Genomic DNA, 20,065 nt, shown 5'->3' on the forward strand with positions numbered 1-20,065 from the left:
CTCCTGTAATTATTTTGGGGCACCATGAACTGTGCCCACATAAGACAGCAAATTTAATTGACTACTGAAATGACAAAAAAGGCTTTAGAATATTATATAAACTTAGTTGATAAAGCAGCAGCAGGATCTGACAGAACTGACTCATTTTGAGAGTTCTTCTTGTAGGTAAAATGCTATCAAATAGCATTGCAGGCCACAGAGAAATTATTCATGGAAAGGAGAGTCAATCAATGAGGCAAACTTCATTGCTGCCTTATTTTAAGAAATTGCCACAGCCACCCCAACCTTCAGCCACCACCACCCTGATTAGTCAGCAGCCATCAACACTGAGGTTAAGACCCTCCACTCCCCAAAAGATTACAACTCACTGAAGACTCAGATCACAGCATTTTTAGCGATAAAGCATTTAAAATTAAGGTATGAATATATTTTTTAGACACAGTGCTATTGCACACTTAAGAGACTATGGTGGTGGTGGTTTAGTCACTAAGTGATGTCCGACTCTTGCAACCCCATGGACTAGAGCCTGCCAGGGTCCTCTGTCCATGGGATTCTCCAGGCAAGAATACCAGAGTGGGTTGCCATTTCCTTCTCCAGGGCATCTTCCCAACCCAGGAATCGAACCTAGGTCTCCTGCATTGCAGGCAGATTCTTTACCAACTGAGCTACAAGGGACTATAATATGGTATAAACATAACATTTATATGCATTTGAAAAGCAAAAAAGAAATCATGTGACTTGCTTTATTGTGATGTTTGCCTTACTGGAGTGGTCTAGAATCAAACCCACTATATCTCTGAGGTATGCTTATAATTTTATTTATGTGACATCTGAAAAAGGCAAAACTGTAGGGACAGAAATCAGAACTATGATTTCCAGGGACCCTGTTTACATTTGTTAAGGGTGGGGGGTGGAGGATATAAGAGAACTTTCCAGTACAATGGAAATGTTCCACATAAAACTCAATGGTGATTTCATTATATGTTAATTATATCTCAATAAATCTTACTTAAAAAAGTTAGTACCAATAACATACAAGAAGAGTTTAAAATAATGAACAGGTGTATATAGAAATAACCACCAGATTATACTGCTTGTAACACCTTTTCATACTATCTTATTCCTGCCCCCATCTTTAACCCAGTCATGCTGATTTTGACCTAAGCATTGCATTGAACTCCTTCCCACTCTATTCATCACTAGTCTGCAATACTTCAAACCACACCTCTTAAAGCCAGTGCCTCCAAGTTATACTCAAATCAGGACACACTTCTTGATATTCCTTCTACCTCCACGGCACCCTTAAGCACACATGCTTTTCCTTAGACATGAGCCTTCTGCTCAGAAGCCCTCTCCCCTTCCTCCATTCATCACACCACTACTCGACCTTTGAAACCCGTCAAGAACGACTTTAATCTCTGTGTGCCCACCAGACTGTATCCTTAGGTGTATTTATCATGATTACTTGCAGCTCTCTTCAGATTTCACTGTCTTTAGGGAACAAATTTTATTCACCTCTGTATCTCTAGCAGATAGCTTCATTCCAGGCACATAGCTGTACTCAGTGTTAATCCCACTAGTAAGAGAATTAAATAATTCTAAAAAGCTAATACAGAGCACTAATGATGTGCCAGGGACCATGCCAAGACCATTTATTAAATACTTTAACCCTTACAAAATTCAGAGTTAGGCTCTATTATTATTCTCCACGCTACAGATGAAGAAATTGAGGTACAGAGAGGTTGAGTAACTTGAACAAGGTCACACAGCTAACAAGCAGTGGGCCAGGGACATGAACCTAAATCGTAATATGCTAGACCTCCTCTTATATACTTCAGTAGGTGAAAAATATGTACGCATATAGATAGAGGCCCCAAAAAAGTAAAGACAATAGATCTAGGAAGGCACAAAAATGAACGGGCTTTTAAATCTACCTGTCATTCTGTTCCAATGCTGTCATTTTGATAATTAAAGGTTAAAAAAAAAAGGAATATGACAAGAAGAAATATTAAATGACATGAAGTGGAAAAAAATAGAAGAATAGTTTCTCAAGTTTTGTCCTCAATATCAATGCCACTGTTACTGGGACATTGTTTCATTTCATGAATTCTCCTTTTGGAACACAGTATATCATAGAAATATTCTAAAACATATCCTCTTTCAAATGTTCCTTTATTTACACACATAATTTTCAAAATTAACATTCATATATGAAACAGTCACCATGCTGTCTGACTCTTCGGGATTAGAGTAGCCTGCCTGAAAAAATGTTTAAACCACTGCAAATCAACCTGGTAATAGTCCCTGAGATAAGTGGACACCTGTGTTAAAGGACATTTTTGTTCATTTCTCCAAAGAAAATATGCACCTGCCTGCAGGGCTCACAGCTGGCACATCAGGAAGTTCTATCACTCACAAATTTTGAACATCCAACTGTATATTCCGCTTTGAACTGCATGTTTTAAAATGTTACAACCAGTTGATTAATTCCATTATTTAGTATTTCTAGAGACATTAACACAAAGACAAGGCTAATGAGTCAACACCAAGCCAAGTTCAGATGCAAGTCTTTGTTTACTAGCACAAAAAACTACACAAAATGTATAGTTCTGTAAGCCTGCTTTCATGTAACAGAATAAAAACCAACCTTCTTAATAAACGTCATGGCTATCAATAATGACTACTCTAGGAATTGAGGAATACCACCACCTCAGGAAGAGCTCAAGTAAATAAATACTATTTCAGCTGTCTATTTCTAACAGAACTCCCAGCTGATGGACACAAAGTGTATTTGCATCTGACCCTTACAAACCAATTCCCACCTCATCAATCTCCCTGTTGCCTAGGGACCCATCCCACCAAATGCTCCAGGAGGCTGAAGATATCCTGGGCTCAAACCAGATTTCTCTCCCCAAGAACTGGAATGTAAGCTCTATGGGGACAAGGATCTTTTTTATAAACCACTGCATCCCTCACACCTGGAACACTAGCTAGCACTTAGTAGGTACTCGGTAAGTACTAGCTGAATAGAAGAAAGAATGATGTGGCAACCCTGGGACTTAAAGTCTGGCTTTCTGAGCTCTGATGTCTGCTATTCTTTCCTGCTACCAAACTTTAAAAGAGAACATCCTTTCTGGCTGACTAATTTAAAAGCAACTTTCCTGCCAAAAAATGAACAAAGTGAAGAAAAATAGCATTCAATAGAGCAGTCACACAATCTTGGAACTACCTACAGCTAGCCACAGAGTTAATGTAAACAATTAAGAGCAGGGATTGAAAAAAAAAAAAAAAAGGTAGCATTGCATGAAAACTAATTGCAAGGTGAATAGTTAACTATAAATATTTGTCAAAAGAGAAGTAACAGTTTTCACAGTAAGGTAAAATGCTTCAAGATCCCTTAAAAATGGAAAAGATCTTGATTCTGCACAGATTACCTATAAATTTATTTTTATAAATTTATATTCTACAAATAAACATCATTTAATCACATTAGGGAAAGAGGTTTGCTTAAAAAAAAAGATCTTTTTATCCAACATATATATGTTTTCAAATCTGTCCTTTGTCTTCTCCTACTATAAGGAAAAACCAGGATGAGAGAAGTCTAAAGATTACTGCCACCGAAGCCAGTACTTCTGGACCCAGAGGTTGATAGTTATTACCTCTGGTTTTGATATTCTGTTACCCTCTTTCTCTATCCCACCACACAGATAATATTAATCACAACTGGATTCAGAAAGTATTAAGAGATGATATTATAAAGCCCAGGCGTCAAATCACCAATTACTATGTGCCCCCGCCACACTGCCATCTCTGATTATGGAAACAAATTAAATGTCCCATTTCTAAAGGCTGATATGGGTGGAAGTTAGCATGTCAAAACAGTAACAAATATCATTCTTCCTTAGTAAACATCTTCTTAAATGCTTACTCCAGGAGCACTTGCAAACATGGGCAGTATGTCTTTTTAACCCCAGGGTTGCAATAAGTTCCTTGCTCATGATCTAAAGCTTTTTATTTCAATCGCTTGGTCAACAGAGCAGACCACCCTCCCTGTATTGAGGGGCAACAAAGACAAATCTTAGCAGGAGGTGGAAGCACAGGCCATAGTTACAGCTGGTCTTCCTTCCATCTCTACTGATGCCTCCATCATAGAAACACTATGAGGGAAATACTGAGATTGGAATAACAGTTTTCACACAGTCTGTAAATCAACTGTTTAATACAATTCTAAATATTCTCCTAAAAATAGTTTCCCAAATAACTGAATTTAAACATCTTCATATTGTTTTACACTCCAGAATTCTTTTGTGTAAGCCAATATAATTTGTTTCTTTACTTGACTATAACTCACTGTATTTCAGAAGGTTTTTGATTTTGTAGCAGTTCAACAATTCTATTCAGAAACTACTGTTGTTGCTGCTTAGTCACTAAGTTGTATCTGACTCTATGTGACCCCGTGGACTGTAGCCTGCCAGGCTCCTCTGTCTATGGGATTTTCCAGGCAAGAATATGGAGCAGGTTGCTATCTTCTTCTCCAGGAATCTTCCTCATCCAGGGATCAAACCAGTGTCTCCTGCTTGGTAGGCAGATTCTTTACCACTGAGCCATCAGGGAAGCCCTATACAGAAACGGATCTCTCCAAATGCCAATTATAAATGACACTGGTTTCCTTATCCAGTTTTTTTTTTTTTTAAGATTTCAGTTCTACTGGACACAGTTTTTATACCTAGTTATGACAGATGTCATATAGCTGCCACATATACAAATGCTGTGTAAAGGATGTTGACAGAGAACAATCTTATACTTTAGTAATATTACTAAAGATATAATTATATTACAACTCTGAAATGTTGTTATTGATACAGCAATTCTACTTTTGGGAACTTTTCACAATATGCTGATCTTCAGATAGAAAGCCCTTGATTAACATTATTGTATTATGTATATTCCCTAAAAATTGGAAAACTACTTATATCCAACAATTAAGAACAATTAAGTAACTTGTGGTATATCCTTCAGTAGAATATTAACACAGGACTTAAAATGGTTAAAGAGTTCATGGAATAAAATCTCATGGAACAGCAGGGACACGAAATAGTTTTGACATTGCAATTAAGTAAAATATGCAGAGGTTAAAAAAAGTCTGAAGAGTATGAAAGTGAAAGTGTTAGTCGCTCAGTCATGTCTGACTCTATGCAACCCCAAGGACTGTAGCCCACCAGTTCCTCTATCCATGGAATTCTCCAGGCAAGAATACTAGAGTGAGTAGTCATTCCCTTCTCCAGGGGATCTTCCCAACCCAGAGATTGAACCCAGGTCTCCCACACTGCAGACATATTCTTTTCCGTCTGAGCCATTAGGGAAGCCCCTGAAGAGAATAAGCAAAGTTATAAGTATTGTTTTAGGGTGACAGGATCATGAATTTTCTTTCTATTCACTTTCTTCAAACGTATTATTTCTCCAATTATAAAGAAACTAAATAAATCTAAAGAATTTAAAAGGTAATAAAATGAGACAAGGAGACAGAATACAAAGCATGCTAGGTTAAACAGGGAAAATTTTTTACTGCCACGTCCTTGAGTTACACCATCTCTGAAAATCATCTCCCGTATCACCAGCACTGGCATCCTCTCTTACAACATCTTGAGAATCTCCCCAAGATCCTCACATACACTGAACTCTTCACAACACACAGTAGAGTTCTGGGGAATGTTCCTATAATGCACACAGGGAGCAGGCTTCTGCCATACTATAGAAATTCTACTATTCTGGGAATGTAATTCCTTAAGATAAACTCAAAAATGAATTCCAAGCTTTTACCATGCTTTGTCTCTAAAACAGCATTCTAACTAGTTTTCTATTTTCCTAACACAGCAGGATCATGTTTATGGAGAAAGTTAGTTTGACATGAAAAGATAACTCTGGAGTCCATATTCAGTTCATTCCTTAAACCAAGAGAAATCAAAATGTAAACAGACAAGTGGTAAAAACAAACTAAAGTTCCCAAACATTCAGGTTCTGTTTGTTTAACAGGAGAATGTTTGTTCAAAGATTATTAAATTTGCCAGTGGGGTAAGGACTTCACAGTGGAAAACAAGTTCATTACACTGAGAATACAGTATAAGAACCTATCAACAGTACATGAAAAAAGAAAAAAAAAATCCAATGAGTCCAATCCAGATGGCGATTTTATATATAGTCTTTTCTATGAACATGTAATATTTTTATATATTTTTTAAACTATGAAACCTCTTTAAAAGAAGATCATCAATGGTGGAAAGGATGAAGCACCAACATTTGGTCAACAAATACCATCCAAATGCTACCTCTGGGCATGTGTGAACAGTGATGGCCACAAAGATGGTAGGTCGTCGTCTCCCGACTTGAGAGAGCTTACTGCCCAACAGGGAAAGGAGCACACCAACAGTAAAAGTACAACGGGAAAACTTCTTTCATTCAGTCACCAAACACTTTCTGAAAGACTGTCTACTATATCTCTGGCACCGTGGGAAAGGCTGGAGAAACACGGTCAGAGTTTTAGAAAAAGATAGAAAAGCTGTTGGCATGGAGCTAGTAATTCAAAAAGAGAGGTGGGCTATATTCAAAACATCATACAAGTTAACTGCAAACTTACAACTCTGTGAAATGCTGAGAGAGTAAATGAAAGATAACTAAATAATAAGGAAACGGAAACCAAGAGACAGGACTGTCGAGGGTGCACAGAGCAGTCAGCATAGACTGAGACAGCGTAATGGTGAAGCCAAGATTCGGGGGACAACTATGACGGAAGTGGGACATTCCAAAAGACGCATCTATTTACTATGATACACGAGAGACACTCCTGAAGGCAGACATAGACCAGGTTATAATTAACGAAGTTAAATTCCATACCACGGTTTTTATTGTGTGTGTGTGTGTGTGTGTGTGTGTGTGTGTGTGTTTTAATGAGAGAACCTAGAACATGTTTCCATGCTAGGTTCAAATGTTACAAAGACATAACAAAATTTTCACAGCAATAGGGAAAGTGTGTGAAGGACATCCAGAACTGTAACCAAGCTTGTAAATAACCTGGAAACAGAAAATAAGGGGCTATGACAAGTTTTAACAGTGTGGGACTATATTCCCATCAGGCGCAAGCTTACCCCGATGATGCTCAGCCCTTTGAGGTAATCCTGACGAGGCTGGGCTTGAGGAACACAGCCAGCAAGCACTATTTTCTTATTCTCCTCTTGAGCTTTTCTAAAAGATAGAAGAGAAAGTAGTGTTAATTCTTTTCCTCACAAGTGTACCCTGGGAAACCGATGTTAGTGGACATAAGTTCCCTAGAACTCAACAAGCCCATCTAGCACAAAACAGGATTTTCTTACAGCTGCTTCAAGAAAGTACATTATAATATGACTTCTGAACTAGGCGTCTATTTATCACACCATAAAGGACACCATGGCAGTTCAATCTGGTAAGGTCATTCATTACCGCCTCATTCTAAAAGAAAAAAATTTTACTTACATAGAATTCTCAAGGATATAAATCATTCTTGAAAGCCACATTTTCCAGACAGACATTAGCCATTCAAATAAGTTATATTTACTTTAAATATTAATGAAAATGTTCCTAAAACATACTATATGACTTCTGAGTCTTTTTGTCTAGTATAAAAGTAAAATATACGTTTAAAAAGTTGAACAGGAAAGAAACAGAAGGTATAATATCCCCCTCTCTTCGGAGAATTCACACAGCTCCTCACTTCTGTTCCTCAGAGATGTCTACAAGTTATGGATTATTTATGCTTATGTCTAGACAATCCCTCTCAATGCAGGTATGATGTGTAAATAGACTTGTGTTCACTATAAATACACAAAGATGAAACAATACTTCAATACTTTATTTTATAACTTCCATCCAATACACTTTATCATTTGTGTCTTTACCTAAAGATTAGCCACATCCCTATTTTTGTATTCTACTTTTCTTAATAGAAGTACATTTGATATTACAGTTGACAGTACAGTACAATATTATATAAGTTACAGGTACACAACATAGTGATTCAGTTTTTAAAGGTTATACTCCACTTACAGATATTATAAAGTATTGGCTATATTCCTCATGTTGTATATCTTCATAACTTACTTATTTTATACCTAAATTTGTACCTCTTAATCCCTTATCCTGATCTTCCTTCTTCCCACTGGTAACCACTAGTTTGTTTTCACTGTGAGTCTATCATTTTTTGTTAAATTCACTAGCTTTTTTATATTTTAGATTCCACATATAAGTGGTATCATATGGTACTTGTCTTCCTCTGTCTCATTTCATCAAGCACAATGCCCTCCAAATCCATTCCTGTTGTTGCAAATGGCACAATTCTGTTCTTTTTTATGGCTGAATAATATTCCATTGTGTATATAGTGAATACATACCACATCTTCTCTATCTATTTATCTGTTGATGGACACTTAGGTTGCTTCCTAATCTTCACAATTGTAAATAATACTGCTAAGAACATTGGGGATGCATGTATTTTTTTGAATTAGTATTTACATATCCTGGATATACACCCAGGAGTGGAATCTCATCCTTTTTAAACCTAACAGTATAGGTATACTATAGCTTAACTAATCTTGTCCTGAGAGGCATTTAGGGTATTTCCAACTTTTCACTATTACAAATTATTTTACAATAAACACGCATACAGATATGTGCATACATATACATGCACAAACACATGTGGATGGATAGATAAGATAATCTTTGAATATTTGAGAAAGTATTCCTGGATTATAAAAACCTAGGTGTGAAAGCTATGCCAAGTTCTCTATTTCCCTAACATAAATTCTAAGAAGTGGAAATGCTGTTTCAAAGGTATGTATGTCTGGTTATTGTATTAGGCATTTCTTTACTTAGGAGGAAGTTGGGACATATTTGATGTAAGTGAGGGTTAGGGTGTCAGTCATTTGTCTGGGCACGCAAGCATTCGGCAAACACTAATGCTCTGCTAGAAGACGGTGGAAAACCAAGCAGAGCTAACAACCCCTCCTGGAAACTATCCATATTCTTTGCTTGTTTTACATTAAAATTGTAAATCTTCAGTTCTTTTTCAAGTATGTGGTTTTTGGACCTGTGATACTCTGTATATTTTTTTCACAGGTTGCTCAGTTACGGGTGATTTATACACCCAAATGTGCTTCTGACTGCCCTCTCCAGGCAATGCATAGGGTTCTGAAACCAACAGAGAAAGCTAAGGGAATCAGCAGCCCCGTTTCCAGAAGTGGAAACTTTAGGCTACACACTATGAAGCGAAAAGTCTCAATAGCTGGCACACCTTGTTTCTGTCAACTTTCTCAAGTGTACAAATTCAGAACTGAAAGCCTAAAAAAGTAGGGGGGGGTGGGTGGGGAGTGGATTAACAGAACCAGCTATGTGTGACCAACAGCCAACACCAAAACCTGCTGGGAAGTGTGCAGAGCATGATTAAGTGAATGAACAGGCAGAGGACAAAATACTAGTTTATCAGCACCTATAAGCATTTCACTTCCATAACTTCTTAAAATACTCTGGTATAACTTATCCACTTGGAATCATGAAAAAACTTGTTAACAGAATCAAGGAAATGTGACTGTGGTAAATTGCTTAACATAACCAAGAGAATTACTGCCTGGCTCTGCCACTTAGTTTTACTTAAAAAAAAAAAATTCAGTACCAAGCACATCATTACACACAAACAGCTTTCTTGCAGTAAATGTGACATATGAAATACCTTATCAAACAAACAAAAAAATCAATACATTGTAACAAAATTCTTTACATTAATAACACATACAATGGAATAATATTTGGTTTCTTCAAAAATTTGAGCTATGCACCTAGATTCACTGCCAAATGTGCAAGGATCTGATAGGTCACCAAAATTAAACCCACCCCCAAAAAAGCTGGCTTCCAATAATGTGATTCAATTACTTATTAAGTACATCTAAGAAAGTTATGAACAACCTAGATAGCATATTCAAAAGCAGAGACATTACTTTGCCAACAAAGGTCCATCTAGTCAAGGCTATGGTTTTTCCAGTGGTCATGTATGGATGTGAGAGTTGGACTGTGAAGAAAGCTGAGCGCTGAAGAATTGATGCTTTTGAACTGTGGTGTTGGAGAAGACTCTCGAGAGTCCCTTGGACTGCAAGGAGATCCAACCAGTCCATCCTAAAGGTGATCAGTCCTAGGTGTTCTTTGGAAGGACTGATGCTAAAGCTGAAACTGCAGTACTTTGGCCACCTCATGCGAAGAGTTGTTTCATTGGAAAAGACCCTGATGCTGGGAGGGATTGGGGGCAGGAGGAGAAGGGGACAACAGAGGATGAGATGGCTGGATGGCATCACTGACTCGATGGACGTGAGTTTGAGTGAACTCCGGGAGTTGGTGATGGACAGGGAGGTCTGGCGTGCTGCGATTCAAGGGGTCGCAAAGAATCAGACACGACTGAGTGACTGAACTGAACTGAAGGCATGATGGAGAAGAAGATGGCAATCCACTCCAGTATTCTCACCTAGAGAATTCCATGAACAAAAGAGCCCGGCAGGCTACAATCCATGGGGTCGCAAAAAGTCAGACATGACTGAGCAGGTATCCACACAAGACACGACAGTAAGTGTTTAAGGGACCACAGTAAGAAGAAGACACGCGTGTCATACTTGACACCGTTCTGGTTTATAACAGATAAGATGCAAAAGAACAACAACATCACAGCACTAAGCAACAGAAAGATACACAGGCAACATATGATGGAGGGAAAAAGAATATGCACACAGGAAAAGACAGTAAAAGGCTTTATGAAAAAATCTGAGAGGATTTTAAAACAAGATAAAAGTGGAGAGGGCTTGCCAGGTGGCGCAATGGTAAATAATCTGCCTGCCGATGTAAGAGATGCAAGAGAAGCGGGTTCAATCCCTCGGTCAGGAAGATCCCTTAGAGAAGGAAATGGCAACCTACTCCAGTATTGCTGCCTGGAGAATCCCAGGGACAGAGGAGCCTGGTGGGCTACAGTCCACAGGGTCGCCAAGAGTCAGACACAACTGAGCATGCACTCATAGGAGTGGAGAGGGTACAAGGGAGGCAGAAAAAGCTTCAGGCAGCTGTTACAGCATGGACAAAGGCAAGAAGAGAGAAAGCTGGGGGAAAGCATTTCATTACAGAGAAAATTTCTGTATAAAGGAGATGAATAGGGCTTATATTGTGGAAGGAGCCTCACAAAAAAATGCTGGGCAGGCTCCAATTTAGTGGGCAGTGGGGAAATTTTTTAAGTTTTGGTGGCAGAGTGGACACCAAGTGGAGCCAAACTGAGTAAAGGACCATGGTGGCAAGGTGCAAAATGAACTGCATGGGGAAAAGAAGCCAAGGGGTGGTGAAATTCATTTAATACCCCAGGCAAAAGGTTGTGAGGACCTGAACACATGTGGAGGATCCAAAAAAAAAAGAAAAGTTAAAAGGAGACGAGTTCTCTTGCTAGAATATACTTGGGAAAGCTTAAGGATGGATCAAAGGTGGTGCCAAGGTTTTGAGACCAAGGCAAGGATTAACATTTTCTAAAAAACAGCCAGACAGTGAATTAATTCAGGCTTTGGTGACCACAGGTTTCTGATGCAACTGCTTAGCTCTGTCATCTTAGAGTAAAAGCAGATAGACGCGGTATTTAAATGGGTGTGTTTGTTTCAATAAAACTTTATTTGAAACAAGCAGCAGGTGCGATTTGGCCAAAAGGCCTGAGATTGCAAATCCCTACTCTAAGAAAATACAAAAGAGCACTGGTGCCACCAGCTATCAGCAGAAGCTGAGTAGTAAGGACAGAAAGTGAAAGTGTTAGTCTCTCAGCCTGTCAGAGTCTTTGACTGTAGCTCGCCAGGCTCCTCTGTCCATGGGATTTTCCAGGCAAGAATACTGGAGTGGGTTGCCATTTCCTTCTCCTGGGGATCTTCCTGATCAAGGGATCAAACTTAGGTCTCCTGCACTGCAGGCAGACTCTTTATCAGCAACCGGGAAGCCCCAGTAAAGATAGAAAAGGGAAAGTGAAGTCACTCAATCGTGTCCTACTCTTTGTGACCCCATGGCCTGTAGCCTACCAGGCTCCTCTGTCCATGGGATTTTCCAGGCAATAGTCCTGGAATGGATTGCCATTTCCTTCTCCAGGGGATCTTCCCAACCCAGGGATCAAACCCAGGTCTCCCGCATTGTAGACAGACGGTTTACTGTCTGAGCTACCAGGGAAGCATAAGGAAATTCAAATAGGACGAATCAGATCTGAGGTAACAGTAATGCCCAGCAAGTCTCTGAAAATGCAACTTGACTGGCTGGCCAGGAATAAAGTTGGGGGTAGGTTTTAGAAATGCATTCCAAAGTGATGGCTGATGACAATGGATGCGACAGTCTCTAAAGATGTGGAGAGAATCTGTGGAGTACAAAACTGTAAGGTTCTTTAGCAATGTATAAATGTTCCCATAGGCTAAAAAATATTAGTGTGAAAAACAAAAGATAAAATCACTACCAACAATTCTATAACAGTAATAATCATGGTTAGCATTTATACGTACTTCCTCAAGGTCTTCATTATGTACTTTCGAAAACAGTACAGCCAATATACAATAACCCAGGGAAAGTGTTCTGCTGACATTATCAACACTAGACCAGGTCAAGAAATAACAGTCCAAGGCTGATTTTAGGGCGTAAGCAGAACACCAGAAAATTAGGAGGAAAAGTTCAAAATAGAGATGCTTAAATAATTTATTTAAAATATTATTTCATGCTTTTTGTTGAATTTGGCTTTAAAATGCTAGGGCAGACCAGAACTATAAGCCAAAAATCATACCCCAGCTATGGAATATTGATGCTACACTCTGTGACCAAAAGTTTTAATGCAATTTCTCAAAGAGTGTTCTTGTTCTAAATATTCCTTTCTTATATCCTGTTCTTTTTGTTTAGTGAACTTTGTTCAGGTTAATAAGCCTGAAATAAAGCCTGAAATTTCTTTTATTTAGAAATGTACCTAGCACAGACATATTTTTTAAAGACTTATCCTTCAAAATATGAATGCTGACAAGAATAATACTTTAAGAAATTCTAAAATACTATAAATTTTAGATAGCCTTGGAATGTCAATTAAAATGGAAATTGAAACGTTAATTCAATATCATCGTTCATATTTCTGAAGCCTATTTCTAAATTGAAATAGAGATATATCCTTGTCTAAGGCATTAATCTGAATAATACAGAAGACAAAGAAATCTTTTCTTCTTTTCTACCAAGCATCAAAAGACATAATTCGTACAGAATCTTAAAATTCATAGCATCATAGAAAATAAGGGGCTTCCCAGGTGGTGAGAGGTAAAAAATCCTCCTATCAATACAGGAGACCAAAGAGATGACCCTGATGCAAAGAGCTGACTCATTGGGAAAGACTCCAATGCTGGGAAAACCTGAGGGCAGGAGAAGAAGGGAGTGAGAGAGGATGAGACGGTTGGATGGCATCACTGACTCAATGGACATGAGTTTGAGCAAACTCTGGGAGATAGCGAAGGACAGGGAAGCCTGGTGTGCTGCAGTCCATGGGGGTAGCAAAGAGTCAGACAAGACTTAGTGACTGAACAAAAACAACAGAAGATAAAGATGACATAATATTATTATTTCACAAATGAGACTTAAGAAGACGCAATGGTCGAGGCCCAGAGTTCCACACTTTATGGAGTTAGTGCTGGAGCTGGGATGAGCGCCCAGGATATTCTGGGTCCTTGAGTCTTACATTTCAGAACATAAATCAAACTTGAGTTTTGACTGTATAATAAACATTGGAGCAAAAGTTTCTTGATTAAAACAACACAGAAAGACAAAGATTATATTATGTTGAATGTCTTCAAAGTAGAAACACTATTTAATACTTCACAGTTCTTATTTTCCTGAGTCTCATGAACAAAATCATAGTCTAACAGAAGAGTAATAATAAATTCATGGATCTATCAAGAAAAGCACAGGTCTCTAAAAGTAGCAGGAAATGTTCCTCTAAAAGGAGGAAATGTTGCATATTCTCCATGTTCACTTCTCTTATTCCTTATATCCTTTCTGCAAATTGACACTTAATCCATATAAAAATAGTCATAGAATATCTAAGCCTTCAATCAAAATTCTCTTTCATGAAAAAGTATTCTTAAATCTACATCTGATTTTTTTTACTGCTAAATGTCTACTGATAACACTCCTAAAAACTCTTATTCACAACAGTAGTGGAAAGAGGGTCAAAACCAGCTGCTTCCATGCAAAGCAAGCAGTCTAAACTACTCTGCACGTGAGTATTGTCCCCATCCAAATACTCAAGTGAGAGGATGCTATTTTAAGTATTTACATGCAGGCCTATATAGCCCTCTGAAACTCATAAAAAAATATCTCAGCAAATAACCTAAGACAAAACAACTAAGGATCTGAGTTGTGATCTGTGTCAATAACCACAATGTCCTTCCTAAGTTTTGGAACAACCAAAGAGCAAAGTTTGTACCAACAGTGCCACTGTCTTCAGATATGACTATTGTCGGGACTTGCAGAGTTAGGCTAGGAGCTGCCAAAGGTTGAAAATAAAGTTACTTTGAGTCTTGATAGGATTTATCAACCTAAAAAATAAGCCAGATATATTCAAATATGTAACCGGGGGTATCTGGAGACATTCAAATCCAAAGTAACTGGAGTATAATCTCAGGATCACAAGACTGAATATGATTTTAACCAACAAAGCTAAAAACATAGTTGCACACTGTACAATCCGTGAGAATAAAGAATGTTACCATAAGGCGAGTGGTCTTCACTGCACTAGAAAAGAGGAGTCTGAAGGGTTAAAGCTTCTCAACACTTGTAACAGTGGCAAACAAAATAGGCACCAGAGACAGATCACCACAGTGGTTAGTCCTTTTAGACAGAGCAGGCATTTCTTCAGGGTGTATCTGGATATAACAAGCTACCATTCCCTGATGAACTAGCCATTTAAATCCAGTCAGGTAATCTGTACTTAATTTCAGGTTCAATAGGTTTCCTTTATTGTGCTTATTGCCAATACAAGGTTCCTGGGTTCACCTCTAAGAACTATTATTTACTGAAAAGTCATTAATTCAGCATTTCATGTTTCCATTCTACCACCAGTCAGTCACCACATGCTAAACACAGGAAAACAAAAAAGTAAGAGGATAAGGTCTACTCTTCAAGATGTTTACAATCTAGTGAAAAGAGGAAGAAACAAGCCTTAGAACCCAGGTTTCTGGATAAAAGGGGAAAACAGAGATGTCAAGGTCACAAGGAGAGCTGCGAACATCTCTGTGGGAGAAGCAGCATGTGCCCATGGACAGAGACCCAGGGGAATCCAGTTATGAAGGAGAGGTGGGTTCTCTGACAGCCAGAGTCTTCCTCTTCCTCCTGCAGCCTGTTACTGTGCTTTCATCTGCTCTACGTACCAAGAATCTATGAAACATTTTGTTTGACCAAAGGATTCTGTGACGTTAAGAAAGACCATGAGGATAGGGCATGGACTTTTTTTCCTTCCCAGCGTCACTGAGGTGTAATTGACAAGGACAACAGACTGCTGTGGAGAGGTTAACACAGTAAGGGAGGTTGGTTCATTATAGGAAAGGAAATTTCAATGAGAAGTATAAAAAAGTTTTTTAAAAAAAAAACCACAGGGGAAAAGTGATAGGGGACAGGGAAGAGACCAAAGACAGGAAGTTTGGGAAGAAGCTACAGTCATCAAGACTGGTACTGGCACAAAAACAGACACATAGACCAATGGAACAAGATAGAAAGCCCAGAAGTAAACCCGTGCACCTACGGGTACCTTATTGTTGACAAAGGAGACAAGAATATACAAAGGGGTAAAGACAGCCTCTTCAATAAATGGTGCTGGGAAAACTGGACAGCTATATGGACAAGAATGAAATTAGAACACTCCCTAACACCACACACAAAGATAAACTCAAAACGGACTAAAGACCTAAATGTAAGACCAGAAACTATAAAACTCTTAGAGGAAAACATAGGCAGAACACTTGATGACATAAATCAAAGCAAGATCCTCTATGACCCACCTCCTAGAGTAACGGAAATAAAAACAAAAGTAAACAAGTGGGACCTGATTAAACTTAAAACCTTTTGCTCAGCAAAGGAAACTATAAGCAAGGTGAAAAGACAACCCTCAGAATGGGAGAAAATAATACCAAATGAAACAACTAACAAAGGATTAATTTCCAAAATATACAAGCAGCTCATACAACTCAATAACAGAAAAACAAACCACCCAATCAAAAAGTGGGAAAAGATCTAAACAGACATTTCTCCAAAGAAGACATACAGATGGCTAACAAACACATGAAAAGATGCTCAACATCGCTTATTGTTAGAGAAATGCAAATCAAAACTACAGTGAAATATCATCTCACACCAGTCAAAATGGCCATCATCAAAAAGTCTGTTGGTGGGAATGTAAATTGATACAGCCACTATGGAAGATGGTATGGCGATTCCTTAAAAATTTAGGAATAAAAGCACCATATGATCCAGCAATCCCACTCCTAGGCACACACCCTGAGGAAACCAAAACTGAACAAGACACATGTATCCCACTGTTCCTTGCAGCACTAGTTACAATAGCTAGAACATGGAAGCAACCTAGATGTCCATCGACAGATGAGTGGCTAAAGAAGTTGTGGTACATATACACAATGTAATATTAGTCATAAAAAGGAATGCCTTTGAGTCAGTTCTAACGAGGTAGATGAACCTAGAACCTATTACACAGAGTGAAGTAAGTCAAAAAGAGAAAAGATAAATACTGTATTCTAATGCATATATACAGAATATAGAAAAATGGTACTGAAGAATTTATTTACAGAGCAGCAGGGGAGAAACAGACATAGAGAATACACTTATAGACATGGGGAGAGGGAAGGAGAGGGTGAGATGTGCTAAAAAAAAAAAAAAAAAAAAACAAGAAGAAGAAGAAGAAAGAAACAGGACTTCTGAAAGCATGGAAAGAGTTAGTCCAGATCAAAGTCCTTTTAGAACAGTTGGTGTAGGATGGCCTTGGCAGGGGCTTTCTCGGATGATGTCTCATCATTATCCATATAGTGTCAGAGTGTTGGTGGACTTAATGATAATATTAGTATTGAACTGAAATCCTATGACAAGGCTAGGTGTTGTTAGGGCTAGAGGAGCTCTTGTAACGAAGCGGGGACTAGGATTTCTCTGTGACACGGAAGGGTTTGCTGGGTCATTGTCTGTTGTCATGTAAGTAGAGACTTAGAGAAAATCCCCTACATATGAACCTTCAAAAATAAAAAAAAAATAAAGTTTTTTTAAAAAGAAGCTACAGGGGAAAAGTGATGGGGGACAGGGAAGAGACCAAAGACAGGAAGTCTGGGAAGGAGGAGGAGGAAGGACCTCCTGCACGAATCAGAAAATGGGTGAATGGTGCTTGCACGGTGGGTAGAAGGTAAGAAATGTGGTTACAGAGCACCAGGTGGGCCTAACTGACCTGATGCTCCAAAGGGAGTCAAGAGCAGAGAATGAGAACGATTCCTCAGGCTTATGGGAAGATGTTTCTCTCTGAATCCCACCAGGGATTTGCAGGGAGCCAGCGTGAGGAACTTCGTCCGTGGCAAAGGTCATGAGGAAGGAAGCTCGGCATACGCAAAGATGGGATCAAGCCTCAGGAGTCCCCCTGGAAATTCTCGAGCATCTAGCCCCAAAACCAGAGTATGCCTAATTTACTGCTTTGTGCTCTCACCTACACCTCTGACTTTATGGGGGGCTGTCCCCCACCACCTCTCTCTGAAAAAGAGTTAACTTACAGCTCCAGTTGATAAAGTTCCTGGGCATGACAAGAGTGTTTCAACCTAAAAACTCCTTTGGAAGTCCTCTAACCTGCCTGAACAGGTTCTTCTGGCCACATGTGATTGTTCACAGCCTCCCAACCATGAGAGGCATGAGATGTTCTAAACTGTCTAAATACAGATTCCTCTGAGCAGTTAAAAGATTGATTAGAAATTGTATTGGTGAAGGGTTTTTCACTTGTTGGGCCAATGTTTGCTGCTAAGTTTCCATATCCCTTACCTACTGTGTCCCTGGCAGTGTATTGATTTATATAATTGGTGTATAGGAATGTAAGTAGTAGCTTTAATGTTTGTAACCTTGGACCCTTGAGTTAATACTTTTCTTGTTATAGCCCACCACACCTTTGCCCTATAGGAATGCAACTTTATCTAATGCTTTCGGAGGGTAGTGCCTGACTTTAGAATAATCACCTTTAGAGAAAAATAAGTTTTCTGAAGAAAGGGTCATAAAATGTTAACAGGCCTCCTGGCCAGAAGATGATGTAAATCACCTAAACTTTTGTATATGATAAGTTTGCAGGAAGAAAGCCTGGCTTACTGCATGACTCTACTCCTTCCCCCATTATCCTCTATGCATAACTTAAGGTATAAAAACTACTTTGGAAAATAAAGTGCGGGCCTTGTTCACCGAAACTTGGTCTCCCCATGTCGTTCTTTCTCTCACCTTCTGGCTGAATTCCCATCTGGAGCATGGAGGCTCATCAAGCCTACTAATTATGCCTGAGCTTCTAAGATCTGACTGGGGAGGCCTTACTGTCTCCTCTCCTTAGGGAGAACGGGAGGATGCCTGAGGCCTACGTAGGTGATGTAAATTCCTTACCTTGGAATTTTATTAGCTTTCCATGTAAACCAAGTTATTCAGCCTCTTTTCTCCACTGAATTTTCCTACTGAGCTATCCTTATTCTATTACTCTTTATATCTCTAATTAATATTTAATTAAAGCTACTGTATCCAGTTCGCCGACGCCATCCCCGCTCCGAATTCCCTGGATCCACCGGGGCTTGACCCCAGCAGGGATTCTGAAAGAAAATATCCCAAATTGTAAATAATAGCCACCACTATTGGATAAGGAATTAAGAAAAATAAAGAGGACACTTGTAACACTGTTTGTAGAAAGCTGACACCCAAAGAGGGCAAGGGGACGATTCTCTGGTGTCTGCGGTAAGTCAGGCCAACCAGCTTCTGGGAGACATCACCTTGGAATAGAGACCAACCTCAGAGGATGGATATGCCACACTCCTCCCTATCAACTTCCCTAACTTACTTAGGTAACCTCAAAGTGGTCCCCACATTCCCAGACCTTCTCTTGGATAGGAAGGTTGTCCAGATTTTACTCAAATGCTTAATATTTTCTACAATATCCCTTGTAAGTGGACGTGTGGCTTTGGCTTTACTTCCTCAAAGGAACCAAGTTTACTACTTCAAAATTTCCTGTTTAGTCACTGCATACCTGTTTTTGTCCATATATTTATATTATTAAACTCTAACTCTAGATAGCTTCCAGTTAGTCATTCTCATTTGCCTTCTTTTACCTCCCAAAGCCTTATCCTCTACACACTGGCCTACATCCCAGGCAAAACATGTGTAACCATTTCAAGGAAATATTTCCAAAATATGTGGCATGCCTACACTTCTTATTACATAAGGTACCGTGAACCTAACTGAACCTGTATTTGACTGCCTTAGATAATCACTGTAGATAGACTTTCACATCTGTAAGAGACATCTAAAACTTTCCAATCCTGTCATTTCACTTTTAAAAAAGGAAACAGAGGACCACAAAGATTAAATAGATTACCCAAGATCAGAGTAAAGACAGTACTACTGGTCATGCATCACTACCCTTTGCTTTGATATAATGATGTCCTAACCAGGGAGTAACAAGACCCATAAGGTTGGGTGGCCCCATGATAAACAATCTCAGTAAGCCATATATATTTTTTTTTAATTTTATTTTATTTTTAAACTTTACATAATTGTATTAATTTTGCCAAATATCAAAATGAATCCACCACAGGTATACATGTGTTCCCCATCCTGAACCCTCCTCCCTGCTCCCTCCCCATACCATCCCTCTGGGTCGTCCCAGTGCACTAGCCCCAAGCATCCAGTATCGTGCATCGAACCTGGACTGGCATCTCGTTTCATACATGATATTTTA

At 38.9% G+C, this 20,065-nt stretch overlaps 1 protein-coding gene across 6 annotated transcripts in view; it reads right to left on the reverse strand.

Moving 5' to 3' along the window:
• CDKAL1 (CDK5 regulatory subunit associated protein 1 like 1) overlaps positions 1–20,065 on the reverse strand; it is a 739,806-nt gene that overhangs the window by 532,599 nt on the left and 187,142 nt on the right. For all 6 annotated transcript variants that reach the window (XM_059880369.1, NM_001192691.1, XM_059880368.1 and 3 more), the window contains one exon: positions 7,143–7,239. In XM_059880369.1, coding sequence (XP_059736352.1) covers positions 7,143–7,239 — 97 coding nt within the window. The remainder of the gene's footprint in view (positions 1–7,142; positions 7,240–20,065) is intronic.

This window comes from Bos taurus, chromosome 23, assembly GCF_002263795.3.
Source record: "Bos taurus isolate L1 Dominette 01449 registration number 42190680 breed Hereford chromosome 23, ARS-UCD2.0, whole genome shotgun sequence".
NCBI lineage: Eukaryota > Metazoa > Chordata > Mammalia > Artiodactyla > Bovidae > Bos > Bos taurus.